At 40.5% G+C, this 16,184-nt stretch overlaps 1 protein-coding gene across 6 annotated transcripts in view; it reads right to left on the bottom strand.

Annotated features, from left to right (window-relative positions):
* The window catches only part of ERBIN (erbb2 interacting protein), a 766,777-nt gene that overhangs the window by 233,134 nt on the left and 517,459 nt on the right, over nt 1–16,184 (bottom strand). For all 6 annotated transcript variants that reach the window (XM_069222872.1, XM_069222909.1, XM_069222899.1 and 3 more), the window contains one exon: nt 77–133. In XM_069222872.1, the coding sequence (XP_069078973.1) occupies nt 77–133 (57 nt within the window). The remainder of the gene's footprint in view (nt 1–76; nt 134–16,184) is intronic.

Raw genomic sequence — 16,184 nt, 5'->3', positions numbered from 1 at the left:
GATGTGATTAATACACCACACAAAGTAAAAGCAGTGAATACATAACTGGAACAGTCGAAGTACGATCCATACTTACTTTGGCAACATTTTTAATTGATTCTCTCTTAACTCCAGAATCTGAAGTTTAATTAACCTGAGGAAAAAGGATGAGAATTTACGAGTTAATTAACTACCCCAAAAGTGAACGTTTCGAATAACACTATGCTAAAACAAATACAAGCCTATTATCTTTTGAGTCTGTAATATTTTACAAACGTTAGGACAATTCCACTCTCTGGAGATCAACTTTACAATAAGAGTCTAATGTTTTCGGGTCACAAACGTAGTTTATAGCGGAGAATTTGTAATGGAAAAAGTCATTATGATTTAACTGAAGTTCAGTTTGTGAACTCTTGGAAAGCTCTTGCAAATTAAGTTTCTTTTTTTAATGGGATGCAACTGGAGGACATGACTACTAGTAATAATAATTATTCTGCAGCTGTGTCACTGTGCAGTCCTAGTAATAAAAGGCGGTTATTATGACGGACAGTATGCAAACTACAGACCTCAGAAGGATGAAAGAATGAGGTAGCTCTCTAACAGCGCAGGTCACAGCAGATTTGTTCAACTTTGAATTTGCTCTTTTCTATATGTTCTTACACAGAACCAAGCTTGAATGCTTTTTGTTGCTTTGTTGATTTAATCTACTTTGGAGTTTTAGGAATAGGCCTAAACATTTACACACTTACCTATCCACAATATAACACCCACAAATTCAACAAACTCATGCAAGATAATTATAAATAAAAAATGCGGAAAAAAGAAAATACACGGTTGCCTAAATGTGGCAGGCATATGCTTACACTATAAAATTAAATTAAATATGGCACTGGATGATTTATTTGCAATGGTGTTGTACAGTATATAAACATTTCAAAGTTATAATATGGTCACCACATTTAGAACCAACGTGCTGGCCATCCTGATGCAGTAAAAGAATGATATACTAAGTTAACATCACATTGGGCAGCCATCTTGGTATGGTATTGTGCATAGTGTATCATTGTTATATTTATAGAAGATGTCCAGTATAATGCTTCTAAATATGGCCGCCATCTTGCAATGGTAAACAATTGACACACTACAGACCACACCATTCCAAGACGGCCCCTTGGTTTAGAAACAGTGGCTGCACAGGAAGTGAAGCAATGGAGATTCAATAAGCGGTCAGCAAGGACCGACAGCACTGTCTGGTGCTCTAAAAAACAATTTATCAAATTAATGTAATAAATGAAAAGGGTCCTATAAAAGGGGGCAATGGAAAACCTAAAGATTCGGAATACTCATTTTCTGACACTGAACTGGATTATCACAGTGCAAATCATCTACCCCAAAGGTTTATCAAACGGAATAACCAAAATGAAAACTGCTGCATACTAAGGTAATCTTGTGTGACTTCACTTAACTAAACACCTTTCTACAGACTTCACGGGGCACGAGTTATAGTCACCTTAGGGCACGAGTTATAGTTAATTGATGTAACTAACTGTAACTGGTGAATTTCTATGATTTCATTATGTTTAAAATGTGAGCCTTACTATAACGTCTCAGTAACCTTTGTTTTTTTAAGTGAATATATATATATATATACACATATATATATACATACACACATTTTTTGTGTTTAATGTGTACAGTGCTGAAGTGAATATCAGAAATGTCTACACCTTTGCAACATGTGTAAAAGTAGTTATAGGAGATTCAGACAGGATTATTAAACATTGTGAAAAATGGCATTAAGGTACCCACAACAGTCTGCACCATGGATAAAGAAGGGAGAGTTTGACCCAGTGGTACTCAGCCACTTACAGACTTATATTCATGGGGCATAAACAATCCCATTGATTATGTGGCAGGCACTTAAACCAGATCAGGAAGTAAAACCCCCTGGGACACCTTGGTCTCTGCTGCTCACAGCCCCCCCCTCCTCCATATGAACATTCAAATGAAATTAAGAACCCCTATAGAGGAATGAGATGTTTGTTGAAGAGAACTGTGGCAGGCATACACTCACAGGGAGAAGCCCTAATTACCCCACCACCTACATTAAATATTGCATCAGACACAAATGAACCTAGTAGTTCAGATAAGGTGTTTAAAGACATAGCAGGGTGCCACGCACAAGGGTCAGGCACCGAGACAGAGGATGAAAGCCCTAAAAAATATACCAGTCAACTCACTGCCACAGTTACATTGGAGCAGGACAAGGGAGTTGATCAATTCCAACCATAGATGTCAGAACGCACGGACATACAAATATATGCGGCAGGTGGGACCTCGAAGTATTCCTCCGAACACAGACTCTCATTACCTACACTGTTAAGACCCATGTAGGGGGCTCCCAGCAAGAGCGTTGATTCCCCGCTAGATAGTAGATATACACCGATATTGGGAGAACAGTCCGTTTGATGGGACCGGATTTAATATATCCTCATAACTTGTAACAAAGAAGTTGAACAACTCACTGCAAAAAGAGGGGGGGCACCCACATAAGCAAAATCACTGGGAGGGAATGGCAGCAGTTAGAGGCTGAACAGAGAGTACTTGCAGGTTGACCAGAGAGAGGTAGGGTAAGTAAAGAAAAGCAAAAAAAGATAGACCAAGCAGTTAAGACGTTCAGTCGTCACCTAGATAAGGTGTGTTCCTTATCTGATAAGACAGTGGAGTCACTGGAAGACAGAGAAACAGAAGAACAGGGAGATCCATAGGAAAATATGAATGGAGTAATGAAAGGGAAACAGCCAAAGAAAAGAAGACAGAGTGAATTGGATACGTTAGAGTTGGAAGGTACTCATGGGAACCCCACCCACCTAAAAGGTAGCATAAGGATGAAAGGAAACGTTACCTTCCGAGATTAAGACAGTGAGGATGATGAGGAGAATGAAGAAGGGTATTTTGGTCCTAATAATATATGTGTCAACAAGACAGTAAAACAGGACTTTATGACACCTATTATAGTAATATTGGGGAAACAGTCCTCATTCAACGTATTTCCCTTTACTAATGATTTAGCAGATTATACTGAAGACCACCCTGAGAGATTTACTCCCTGGCCTCAGGAGGGGTCCTTTGCCCCAAGAGATTTAGCCACAGCTCAAAATTGTATAATGGGAGGCGCAGAACCTTCAGGATGGGATTATCAATAAATGAGACTCATTACATGTCTGGCAACAGCACGCAGAAAAGTATGATTGAAGACACACCCCAAGGAAACCGTAAAACGGCACTGAAGGTATTTACCACTGATACAACGTGGTGCTGGGCGCAATCCTCCTGTATATGTTCCATGGCAGCACATGGATAAGGAAAACTTACGAAAACAATTACCACCATTACTAGAAGGAGCATTTACATGGATATCCACCTTTGAACAACACACAGCAGGCATTTGGCTATAAGAGATATGAAGAGCCTCCTTTCCAGCATTGTAGGAGACTATGTTAATACTATATTTCACCATATAGTACCAACAGGGAAGCGAAACAATAGGATCACATTAACAAATAATAACAGAGATGGTGACAAACTTAATAGTATACGTGCAGCCGTATGCAATCAGTTGAGAGTAATGTATCCAGATATCCCCGATGTGGAAGGTCTGATGAATAAGACAGTGAGAAAAGAGGAGACACTTTTAGAATACATGGACAGGATGAAAAAGATGTGAACGATGGAGGTGGGTGAACTTCAACCCTTAGAACTGTAGGATTTTTTTCACATAATCAAAAATGGTCTGTCTGAAGATATACAAAATAAATGAGATGCTGCAGTAGCATCTGAAATCAAGAATTAGCCAGAAATACAAAAAAATTATTTGATATTATGCAAAAAAAGAAAGAAGAAACAGAAGAAGGAAAAATACATATTAATTCACTGCTGCTAAGCTGGCAACACAAAAGTTAGAAAAGTTGGTCAAAAAAGAACGGGTAGTGGGAGTGAATATTCTAACTCAAGCAGTTCAAGCTGTGGCCTATCCAATGGTGGCACCACAACCATTATATACATCCTCTGTGGTGCTTGCAGCACAAATAGTGTCATACTGAGCCGGGTCCCCAATTATAAAAACAACAAGGTATGGGTAGTGGAAGGAAACAAATAAGAGGGGGAGATAAAAGAAATATGACATGTTTCTATTGTGAGAGGATAGGACAACTTGTAGCGGAATATCGCTTTAGAAGTCCCAGCAATACAACAATATGCAGTATCAATGTCAACCACAACAAGGCACCTATTATTATGGTCCTCAGGCTTCTTTAGGGCAACAGCACCCAGCTGTGCAGGCGATTCAGCAAGTGGTTGCACAATTACAGCTGCAGACACCGGTGTGCTACTAGCAAATTCCCCAGCAGACCTTGCCTTCTACCTCTGGAGGCAAATGCCTGCACCCCACGTGATGGCCCAACAAGTGATGGGAGGAACGATTGTACAAGGAGGCAAGCCATTTGTAGGTACACAATAACAGTCGGGACCTGAGACCCTAATGTGCCCAGTTATATCTAAGACCTCCAATTACCAACAGGAGCCAACAGCACAAACATGCACACTGGGGAAAAGATATAAGTTTTTGATTGACACAGGGGTCACAAAATCATGCATAAGAGATCCAGGATTGCCGCTTTCAAATAAATCTATGGCTGCAAAGGGGTTCTCAGGTGAAATAATGACAGTAACATATACCTGTGAGAGTCCAAATCGAGGATACAATCATTTCTGAATCATTGTTATGTGTCCCTCAGGCCACTGCACATTTATCGGGTACAGACATGTTACTTAAATGTAATATGACAATACCATTTTGTACCGAAGGATCAATGCTTTGTTTTACTCCTGGGGTACCATTAAAATGCATGAGCCTCAGAACAGCACCAGAGAAATGGGACCGGCAAATAAGAAGGGTCCCACTGAATATATCCCTTATTCAAGGGGGGATAGAGCATTTTATAATGACTGAACCAATACGGACAGGCAAGTGCTTAGAGATAAAACCTAAAATTCTGTTCAGATGAGAATATCCCAAAGCTAAAGTAGGAGAGGTATTACTACTCTCATTGATGTGCCTAAGGATGACAAGCAAATTTGCTGTATTGGAATCAGTACATTAGTGTCACAGAAGATGGCCAGCTATAATATTTACCACACCAGGAACAAGAGTATTAGACATAACAGATGACATTTTTTTTTTAATGACGATTCGAGATCCACAGAGATTGTGTTAGAAGAAGAAGTAGACACAGAAATAGAGGTGGAGACATGGCCCCCAAATTACCAAGAACCACAGAAGGAGGATGTGAATGCCTGTTTTGCTGACGTGCAATCCCCGGTAAGGTCCTGGATCTGAATGATGTAGGACTGATATTAAGAGCAGAACCGTTTGAAATAAAGCTGAAAAATAATGTGCAGTTACCTAGAGTAAGACAGTACTCTATCTCTTGTGAAGCCAAGGAAGGAATAAGCTTAATTATACACGCATTGGTTAGCCTAGGGGTTTTGTATCCCTCTTCACCATGTAATGCACCGATTTTTCCTGTGCACAAAGTTAATGGAAATTCCTGGAGGGCAATAACATAACCGACCGGGTAGGTAAGGAAGCTGGGCAGATGGCTAATACTATAGGTACAGTGCAGACTTGATACAGAGGAATGGTGATGTCCTCTATATGACATTAGCAGCATATCACCTTTAGGACATACAAGAAACAGCTCTTCCTGAGGAAAAGGAGGTTGTGGGAACAGAGAGGATGTCAGATATCCACTGTTTTTGTGTACAGACATAGATATGGGCAAAGAGTGATGCCCCAGAGTCTGCTCCATTATGCACTAATACAATTATACTTAAGAACACATGTCCCTAAAAAGACATTTTTAGACACCATATCAGCAGACATGTTTGTTACAGACTTTCTGAAACTCATTGTTTTATACATCAATGTCTTATATGTAAACAATACAGTTCATCCAAATCACCAGCATTATCACCATAATCCATAGCTAGGCCAGAGGATCCTTTCCAAGAATTACACATTGACTTTAAGATATGATCAACAGATGTAGTACTATGAGGTGCGATAGTGGTAGTTAGTCCTTTCTCTAGGTGGATAGAAGCAAGCCCCATGCAAGGCTGCAGATTAAAGAGAGGCTACGTTAATTCTAAAAGTAGTAACAAGATGGGGCATTCCAAAGGCCATTCGCTCAGACAGTGCCACACACTTTGTTAATAAGATCTTTACCCAAATGCCGGAAATACAGCACACCCTTGTCTCAGCCTAACAACCCAAAAATAATGGGATAGTGGAATGCCTGAATTGCGCCTTAAAAGGTAAAATAAGGAAGACATCAGTAACACTGAACAGAAATTGGCTATACTGTTTGCCCATGGCATCATTCGCCCTTAGGAATGCTCCCTTCTCTTACCATCACCTAAAACCACACAAAGATTGTCATAGGCAGAACAATGCCAATGGGAGCAGTCCCACATACTAAAAATATGGATGGACATAAAACTGTTGATGTAGTATGGCAAGAAATGTCAGCATTTATGTCTGCCTTAAGAAGAGCTGTCAACGTCTTTTCTGGACAGATTAACTGACAACAAGCGAGCTCTATCATACCATCAGTGGTACCACGACAACAAGTTGGCCCGGGCTCTCCAGTAGTTGTCAAGAATTTCATTCGACAATGGAAGGATCCACACTTCTTGGGACCATACACAGCAGTTCAGACTACTTCAACAGCCATAAAGGTCAATGAGCTGAAATACTGGATAAACAAGCCAGATATCAGACCAGCTCAACACAACGGCCTTCCTCCTTACTAGGAGTAAGGAGAAGGGGCTATAGTCTCCCCTTTAACAGACTTAAGACTATTGTCCCAGGCAAGGTGGGATAGGGACAATAAGCCATCTATTCTGAAATATTATTTCTATTTATGTGTATATGTTTTGCCTTTGTGTTGCTGCTAATTATCCTCCTAAAGAATAAAGACCTGTTAGGTAGTCAAATGTTGTGACCCCCTCCTAAAGAGACAAAGGTCTGCCCAGTAGCCTGATGAATTAAATGTTGCTGACCCCTCCTTAAGAGACAAGGGTCTGCCAGGCAGTCTGATAAATGAAACACAGCAAGTACCAGTATCCCCTTGGGTAATTACAGATGAAACTGACAAATGTTTAAGATCAAAAAGAGAAATTTCTCAGCACTCTATGCATTCCTTGTGGCGGCAGAAGATGTAGTACACAAGTTTACATACGACAGTTACAGCACATTTCAAAGCATCATGCTTTGTTTGTACCCTTATACCACACTCTGCTGATAGTCAATAAATAAGAAGGGTTCAAGAACTCCCATTCCCCATATGTTTGATAACCCTGTCATGTTACATCAAAGGGAGAGTGCAAGTTCATGGTTAGAATTTTTCAACACCAAAATGGAATTCCACAGCAATATAAGAAGAAGAACAAGCTCAATCATTGTTTCAGGATTTTAGCCAGGTTGAAAAGGCAGGAATTCTCAGACAACCGACACAAACTTAAAACAGTGGTAGACGCAATGCTGAAGACTAAGAAATGGAACATCGAGAGTGACTTCACCTGTGGACACTGGCCACAGCTAACATTCCAGGCACAGGTTTATGTCAGGGGGCAGTGGCAATAAATATGACAATAGAATTCCCCCTCGAAGATGTTAAAGGAAAGGTATAATGATGATACAGTATATAATCAGATATGTAAGAACTATACCCATATATAGGATTCTGAAGTATTCTTGTATACCTTTTGGATACAGTTCCTCGCCCTACACACATTTTGCCTTCCAAAGAATACTCAGTGTGTTTTAGAGGAAATGGGACACACAGTAGGAATGAATAAGAACTGCAAACGGATAATAGAGATCACATCCCTAAAGGAAGGCCCTGCAGCATTGACGGATACCTATAGGGTATGTGGTATTTTAGCACAGGTCCAATTGCCATATATAGCTTTAAGGGCCTGTGCTCTGTTGCCATACTGGAGGCCGAGATATTGATAGTGCCATTACATGACAATATAAGAGTGGAAGATATCTATGTGCATGCACAGGAGCGACAACATGCGCTAGTACATAGATGTAAGAGGGATGTACAATCAGTGCCGGATGAGTCCAGCCTGTGGAACGGAGCTGAGGTATGGTTGGGTAGCATCTCTCTGGGAGGATTGGTGCCTGCCCCGCAATCCATACTCAATGCCCATTGGTTACAACTGGCCAGATATGGGTTAATACTACTAGTAAACAGCAGAAAATATGGAGTCAATTTCAACAAAGAGGAGCTTTGGGCTATATGCATCACCTTTATGCGAAACAGGATGGTGCTGGACATGCTAACTGCCACAGGAGGTGGATATGTGCCAAAATACGGTCTTCCTGTTGTACATTCATCCCTGGAAATGACACAGAAACTGGAACATTCACTAAGGCTATTCAAGCCCTACATACTTTAAGGGACACCATGGCAGGGGAGCAGAAGGCCACAGGGGATTGGTTTTCTGGCTGGTTCTTATAGCTACCATCCTGGCTATCAGCCCTGTTAAAAGCGTTATTCCCAATAATAATATTCTTATTGTTATTGTTATGCTGCGGCTGCTTCCAAACAATACTGCAATGCTGCCAGAAAGGAGTAACAAAGATAGGCACTGTAGGAAAGAACATCATAGAGGACACAAGAATAGATCAGAAAGATATACGTGTTGAAAATTCAACAAGAGGGGGAATGTGGGGATAGGAAACAGAACCGTAACTCCATTTTGTGTCATTCAACCAAATGAGCATGAAAGCAAACTGATAAAGGGTGTGCTACGCCCTGACTTTCAGCACATAGTCACAAGGTGTAGGCAGAGAAAGAACAAAAACAGTTCTAAGAAACAGAATGGTTTAGATTATCTAGAAGCAGCAGAACAACCCCAGCCAAGGAAGTGTAGGGCATCACTTTAAAAAAACTAGAGGCTGAGAAAAAACTCACATAACTAACAGATGTGCTTGCCGGATTGTAACGTAGGCATCAGCTATTTGTATTTAATGCTTGTTTAAGTGTATCAATATTGGACACAATCAGATTATCTTTCAGACTCTCCCTTGTAGGTGACTTTGCATGCAGCACTACAGTAGGTCTCCTGGCCATGAGATACAGCTTACCTTGAGAACCCAAGACGGAAGGCTGTGATAATTTCTAAGGGCAGAAGGAGGAAAATTGCCCAGAGATGGACAGTTTACAATCAAAGAATTACAAATATGCACAGAACTATGTCTGTCAGGGCATCAGACATAACGTGTCCCAATATAGGAATACGACCTGTAGCCTTAATCATTGGCTTGTCATAATTACCAGTTCAGGTCTACTGTACTCCACACAAGCTTTGTCACAAGTCAAACTGTTGCAATGTAGTTACCTCGTGCTCACATTCAGCTTGTCCTCGCGCTATGACGTTGTATACAATCACAAAATTATAAGTATATGCAAAATATAGAATGTACCCTAATAGTGGCTAAGAAGTGTTATCATTGTGCAAATCTTCTACCCCCAGGGTTTTTCAGGGTGGCTAACGAGCATTGAAAGTCTGGCCTAATATGATAATTTGGGAAATTTTGTAATGAAATGTTATGTAGTCCAATAAAAAGACACCCTTAGGTGCTGACTGGCTTTAACACATGCTTGTCTATGAATATATCAGCGCTTCTGCCTTTGTTGCAATTTTTCATGATAAACAGATCCACAGATCAGACCTAAAGCCTTTATCATTTGTTTGCCACCATGACAGCTCAGTTCTGTTAACAGACCTAAAAATTATTGTTGTTTTTTAAATGCAGCACCTTAAGGATGCAAATTTAACCTGGAAACACAAGAGCAAGGATGGCAATGTACACCACAGGCTTGCTTGCACAACGGTCGATGTAGCGCCTAGTGAAGTCTATCCTGTTCAAAGAAGGAAATACATTGTTAAGACTTATTGGGACACTCAGATCAGTCTACTAAGCTCCCAAAGGAGACGCTTTTGTGGGCTGTGGCAAAGTCTCTGCTTCCTGTGTTCTGATAGTGTATGAGGTCAAGTGTGCCTATGTCTAAAGGGTGCCTTGGGAACTACCTAACAGAGAATCTTTCCAACTTTTTCCGCTACAGTCATAAACAGTTTTAGAATGCTTTCCGCTAAAGCAAGCAAGATGTTTAAAAGTAGAAATTATAATGTAAACTTGAAAAATCTAATGTAAGCCTTTTCACTGAATGTAATAATCTGAAGAGACAATGTACACTATTTACTGTTAAAATCTATTCTTTATACAGGTACACAATGGGGCCACTTGTGACCACCAAACATGTTTAAAGTCAACCCAGCTGAACTGAGTTTCAAGTTCCTCCGAGTCACTAAATTACATGATTTATTGTCCGAGCATTTCTTTCACTGAATAAGGTATGATATGCAAATACTCAAAAAAAAAAAAAAAAACATCCGACCATTTAAAGAAATTATATGTAGCACAAGAAGCTGAGGAGGTGCACGCTCAAGCACTGCAAGCTCCTCTCACAGGTGGGTGACAGCACTGGTGGCTACAACACAAACATAGTGCAGTGTGATCTTCCCTCACACAGCTAGTGAAACAGACCTCGTCTAACGTTTATGGTAACCCAGGTTCTTATCCTGACTTCTTCATATGACGAAACCACGTAATATTCGGTAAATCAGTGCATCTCCCAAAGGAAGATGGTCCCACTTACAAACATTGGGAGCACCTAAAAAGGGTCTAGACACCAGATTCAAAACCATATCTATGCAAACACTGTACTACTTTTTTATTGAGGGATTCTCCCTGCTTGGTACATAATCAGGAAGAGTTACCTGTATGGTGCCCAGGACACAGCTAGAGCTGAGAGGTGGGTGATATGGGCAACCTGGGTATGGAATGAACAGAGTAAGAGAAACAACTAGTTCCCAAGATTAATAGCCGCAAATATTTAACAAGTGAAAAAGAAAAACACCAACATCTATACCAGAGTTCTTTAAACTGAGGGGCCTGAATTGATCCCAAAGGGGGCACTAGGCAGTGGCCAGGAAAAGCATCATGCTAATAACAATGCTTTGTTTTAGTGAGAAAAAAAAGTGCCATTCAGCAAATAGGCCATCCCTATCATCTTTTGTCATTGATATCCTGGCTGAGAGTAAGTGTCAAAGGACGAACTCGTTGTGTAAAGGATCACAATGTGGCTACACTTATACTTTTGAAAATCCTGGCTGTCTCAAATAACACGTTGGCAATCGTGTTTGATTGCATTTTCAAAAAGGAACATTGAACACAACTCCTATGTTTAAACATGTGTAGGCGTTATTTAAACATTGGCAAATTTAGAAAATAATGTAAAAAAATCTGTTAATTCTGTGGCCCAACTAATATTTTTTTTTACATCGGGGGCGCGACCTTATAAAGTTTGAAGACCGCTGATCTATACGTTGTCTTTGCACTGTTTATAATCAGTTTATAATCAAAAAACTATTTGGTGTCATTCTCGGGTCCTTAGAAAACATTTAAGAAAAATATTTTATTGAAGAAAGCTTAACAAAATATACCAAGACATTTACAGATAAACAGTAAAAAGGGAGCAATGCCATCATAAGAAATTAGATCCTTCTGTTGTGCCTTCAAAGCATAGGAGACATTTTTAAATGCATGTGTTGTATAAAAAAATTTACAAAAAATTCGAGGGGTATCCAGAATACTTAGACTTCACCGTAAGTCTACATAACACATTGATTGCCCTTCCCAACCATACTCTAAAGAAACAAACATATATATCACAAGAAAAGTTATACTTTTTTCCCCACAATGTATTTTATCACATCAATCATGAGGAATAGGAGAAAACCGTAGTCACAAATGTCACCAACGATCATGTTTTCTGAAAAGATAAAATAAATATGAACAATGTCTCTCTTAAAATAGTAAGCGTACAATTTGTGCATAAAAATATGTTTCTATGGAGGAGAACGTTGCACATACAACTATCAGAAGAAGAATCGCCTTCAAACTGTTTAGTCCAAAATAAAAAGTATTGCCATAACATGCAGATGATCAACTGTTCTAAGAACTTTAGCACAACAAATCACAAAATACTCTAAAATCAAGCAATGGCTCTCCAGGTATCATACAAAATCACGTATAAGAAACAGTAACTCGTCCCGAGACATTAGCTCTTGTGGTGCTAAGTCTTGGTGTGCCAGCACACCTTTAAATATAGTCTGCCTCTATGGTTGATTCCAAAAAGCTCTCACAACTGAATAGTAGAATAGACGGACGGCCACAAGCACATACAATAATATTGTGTTCCCTCTAGAGAGTCTCTTTCAGTGTTATTTTCTATATTTCTTTTGAATTCAATTACATCTTTCCCTAATAAAATAATTATGTTTTAAAACGCTCTCACATTTTCTATAGAAGACAATTACAAAGTCGTTCCTGGAATACACATGAGTGCAAGTAATCCTCTAGACTGGTGAAGCCATCTATAAATGATAGCATATAGCGCACGTACTGGAGATTCTGGTCCTCATCTACTTGAAATTTTAATTTTGGCAAATATGCTTCTTGTTCATCTAGCCTGGGGAACAGACACGCTTTAAGGATACAAGTGATCAAAATTAATAGCAAATGCACAAACACACATTCACTCCCTTCCCTCCTCAGCTATTCTTGTCCGGTTGTCTCTGCTCACACACTTGGCATAATGAAAAAATATAATGTGGTATGAATCAAGCAGCTGAAGCATGCCATAGCCACCAGAGCTGAGAAGACTGCCACTTAGTTGGGGTCATCACGTTGCAGACAAGGTGGAGGCTGGTCTTGTTCCTCTGCTGCTATCACACAGAGCAATAGCAGGCCTGGCAGTTTGTCGCAATACCTTGGCTGGTCGAGAAGGGAGGGTACTGCGTGGTGTGGAAAGCAGGAAAGGCATGCCGAAGTACTCTACATACAGAAGGGGGCAGCCTGGATACAGATGAGGGGCAGTGGAGGACATGGGTCCTGGGACACAGTTATGACTGCCCTCTTGCTAGCCAGTCATAGCCTGGAAAGCTGCTCAATCTAGATCCAAGGATGCCCACCCCTTCTGGAGGCTCTCTCTACCTTATACCTAAGGAAATGTGTTGTCTTCCACAATCCAGCAGCTAGAGTCCGTTGGAGCTTTTCATCTCGACAGCCAGCATTCTGCTGCTTCAGTGGGCCAAAAAGGGGCAACTCCTGGCACAGTCAGATGTCTGAGACAAATCCCCAGATACATCCGTCTCAGTTCTGTGCCATGCTGTCCTTGCATCAGTCCTACGCAGCATGAAACACAGACTAACAGGTAGGGGGAAGTAAGCAAAATTAACAATTCACGGGGTGCAGCGCAATGTAGAAAGATGGCGCTAAGAATTAGTAAGAAGGGGGGCCGGTGGCTGAGGGGAGGGGTCGGTGGCTGAGGGGAGTATAGGAGGCAAAGCAACATTTCGCTAAGATGAATGGCAGAAGTTTTGCTGCCTGTCTCCGTGTTGGCGCATTTATTTGCATAATTAGAATCACAGCAGAATTGCTTACAGCGAACAAGCACTGTGGCATGTAGCCAAACCAATGCAAAACATTCACCCTCTACTTAGCATCTAAATGTTGAACACTAGAGGAGCCATTACTGCCAAACAGTACTTGTAGGTCAACTGCACGAAACACCACTGCAGAGATATTCTCTCTCTATGCATTGAATCAGACTCCACGGGTACACCTCATAAAGGTTGGCATGCCCCAAACAAGGAGCTATCTTGCTCTCCAAAGATGCGGTTATCACTGTGGAAATACTGCACATATGAGTGACAAAGATGAAGAATAGCTGTGTTACACTGTTAACCTACCAGTGACAGTGGTATGAACTATTTTCAACTTCATACTTCTGATACATTTTGGCAATTAAAAAAATATCTTGCGCTCAACCTATAATAATAATTTTCACAAACCTAAAGCATACATTTTTTGAGAATGTGTTTGAAATATGACAGGTACAGCAGTTATTTAATGTTGGCACCAAAGAGAAGACACAAAGCAAACGAAAATATTGACTTGTACACAGAGCATAGTAATTCGGCCTAGTTACCAGGATGCACATTACAACAACAATAAGAAAGGAGAACAATACTACTCAAGTTTGTTGAGTACACCACAAAGAAAAAGCAGCAATACTACAGGTTTTGTCAACTGCTACTATGTATTTTAACAGCTTTTGACTCTAAGACCCCTAGAGCCATGAAGCCCTCAGGCGTGCACTGCGCTTCACACATTTTCATTCATTTAACACATTAATGAAACAAAGGTTCACCTACACAGTAGTCACGACCTGGTGACAAACTAAGCACAGCAGTGCTCTAGGGGAAGTAAACAATGTAATAAAAAGCAAAGTTCCATCTAAATAAAACTTTTTAAAGTCAACTGCGTTTGCTTCTTCTTGTCAATAATGTGCTACCTAAGACAATAAGAATTAAACAAAACTGTTGCATGACTCTACCACACTGCTATCAAATAGCAGTAACATCAGTCATACACCATGACATCACATTATTACTCGTACATGGCTATGCAAGACGATGGCACATATGCAACCTACTGCCCACTTTTAGGTCTAACATGAGGTATTGTTACCAGTTTTTTAAAAATACACAGGGAGCACTAGGAGTATTACCCTCTCACACCATGTTATTGATCATTGGTTTATCATTCCACCCTGCTTCCATTGGAATGCAAGGAGGTCACATATAATAATAACTAATATAACCATGTTAGTTGCTTTGGATCCTTCATTTACATATGCATCCTATACAGGAAGCAATCCTTTTTTTTTTTTTTTTTTTAACTAGCGTTGGTAAAGTGAATGGCACACGCTTTAATATAATTCAAGACATTTATGTATACAACACATGTGTAAATAACATTTGTAAATGTCTGGGTTTACATGCTTTAGGACACTGAAATAAGACTTACTGGCTTTGCCAATGCTTGTCCGGACAGTGTTCCATCAATGTTCCTACGGATTTCGTTCACTCTACCTTGCCCTGCGTGTCTTCTGATTGGAAATACCATGCTATTCAATCAGGTTGCCTCAATAGTTTTATAATAAGTCAAATTGCACCTTTGGAAAAAAGCAAAGCTCTCGTTCAAGCCTTTGGTCCTCGCTGCTTTCCAGCCCTGATTAGGTAATGTGATTGGAAAACGAGTGGCTCTTGAGTTAGTCAAGGCTGCCTCCTCGTGTGGCTTATTAGGCCTGTAGAAGTGTGGTGGCAGCGCCTCTTCAGCCGAGCTGTTAGTGCCCCATGATACCCTCTGCAGCCTGGACGCCGCTGGGCTCAGGTTCCTCTTGAGAATCTCGAACTGCATTTAATATATATATTCGTGGGACATTCATCCATACATGGACAGCCACTGCGGCCCAGGCCCTTGACCGGTTCAGTTAATCACCACGTCAGCCCATCTGATCTCACGGACCGGGATCGAGGCCCAGGAGCGAGGCCTTGCTCGTCAGCACTACTGAGAGGCGGGATGCTCCGCTTTCACTCATGCTGGTCACATGAGTGTGAAGGGTAAGCTGCTTGGATACCTCAAGTGACTGTGAATTACCTCATCACGCCCATCCAGGAGTGACTCTAAGCACGAACACAGGAAAGGGGTCGAACTGTATTTTTTTCTAATGATAAATGCTGGGCTGAAAGTACATCTGGCAGAAATAAACTGAGGGCTTTGGCTACCTAAGGAATTCTATCAGCATATCAATCTTGCTCCTTGTGTTATCTTGATTCAAACAAATCTAACGCACTCACAAAATCGTTCACAGCTGGCTACTTATATTGACTGCACCTTGATTTGGTTACTTACCTCTTCACTAACAACTCCATCAATGGTGTTATTTACGAGACCTTTATCGTTTACGTTTTTAGTGTTTTCATGTAACACGTTCAGAATTAGAAGAGGTATCACAATTAATTCAACTTATAAATTATTTATTTTGCTGTTTTATATTTACCTTGTACAATACGGTCAAATAGCGTATCGTTTTGCTTTGTACTACACAAAATTGTAAAATAAAACTGGAAAAACTCTCACTGCTTCTGTATTAGGC

This window comes from Pleurodeles waltl, chromosome 1_1 (genome assembly GCF_031143425.1).
Source record: "Pleurodeles waltl isolate 20211129_DDA chromosome 1_1, aPleWal1.hap1.20221129, whole genome shotgun sequence".
In the NCBI taxonomy this organism is placed as follows: Eukaryota; Metazoa; Chordata; class Amphibia; order Caudata; family Salamandridae; genus Pleurodeles; species Pleurodeles waltl.
Note: the sequence above shows the minus strand (reverse complement) of the source record. Positions and strands in the feature narration are given on the sequence as shown.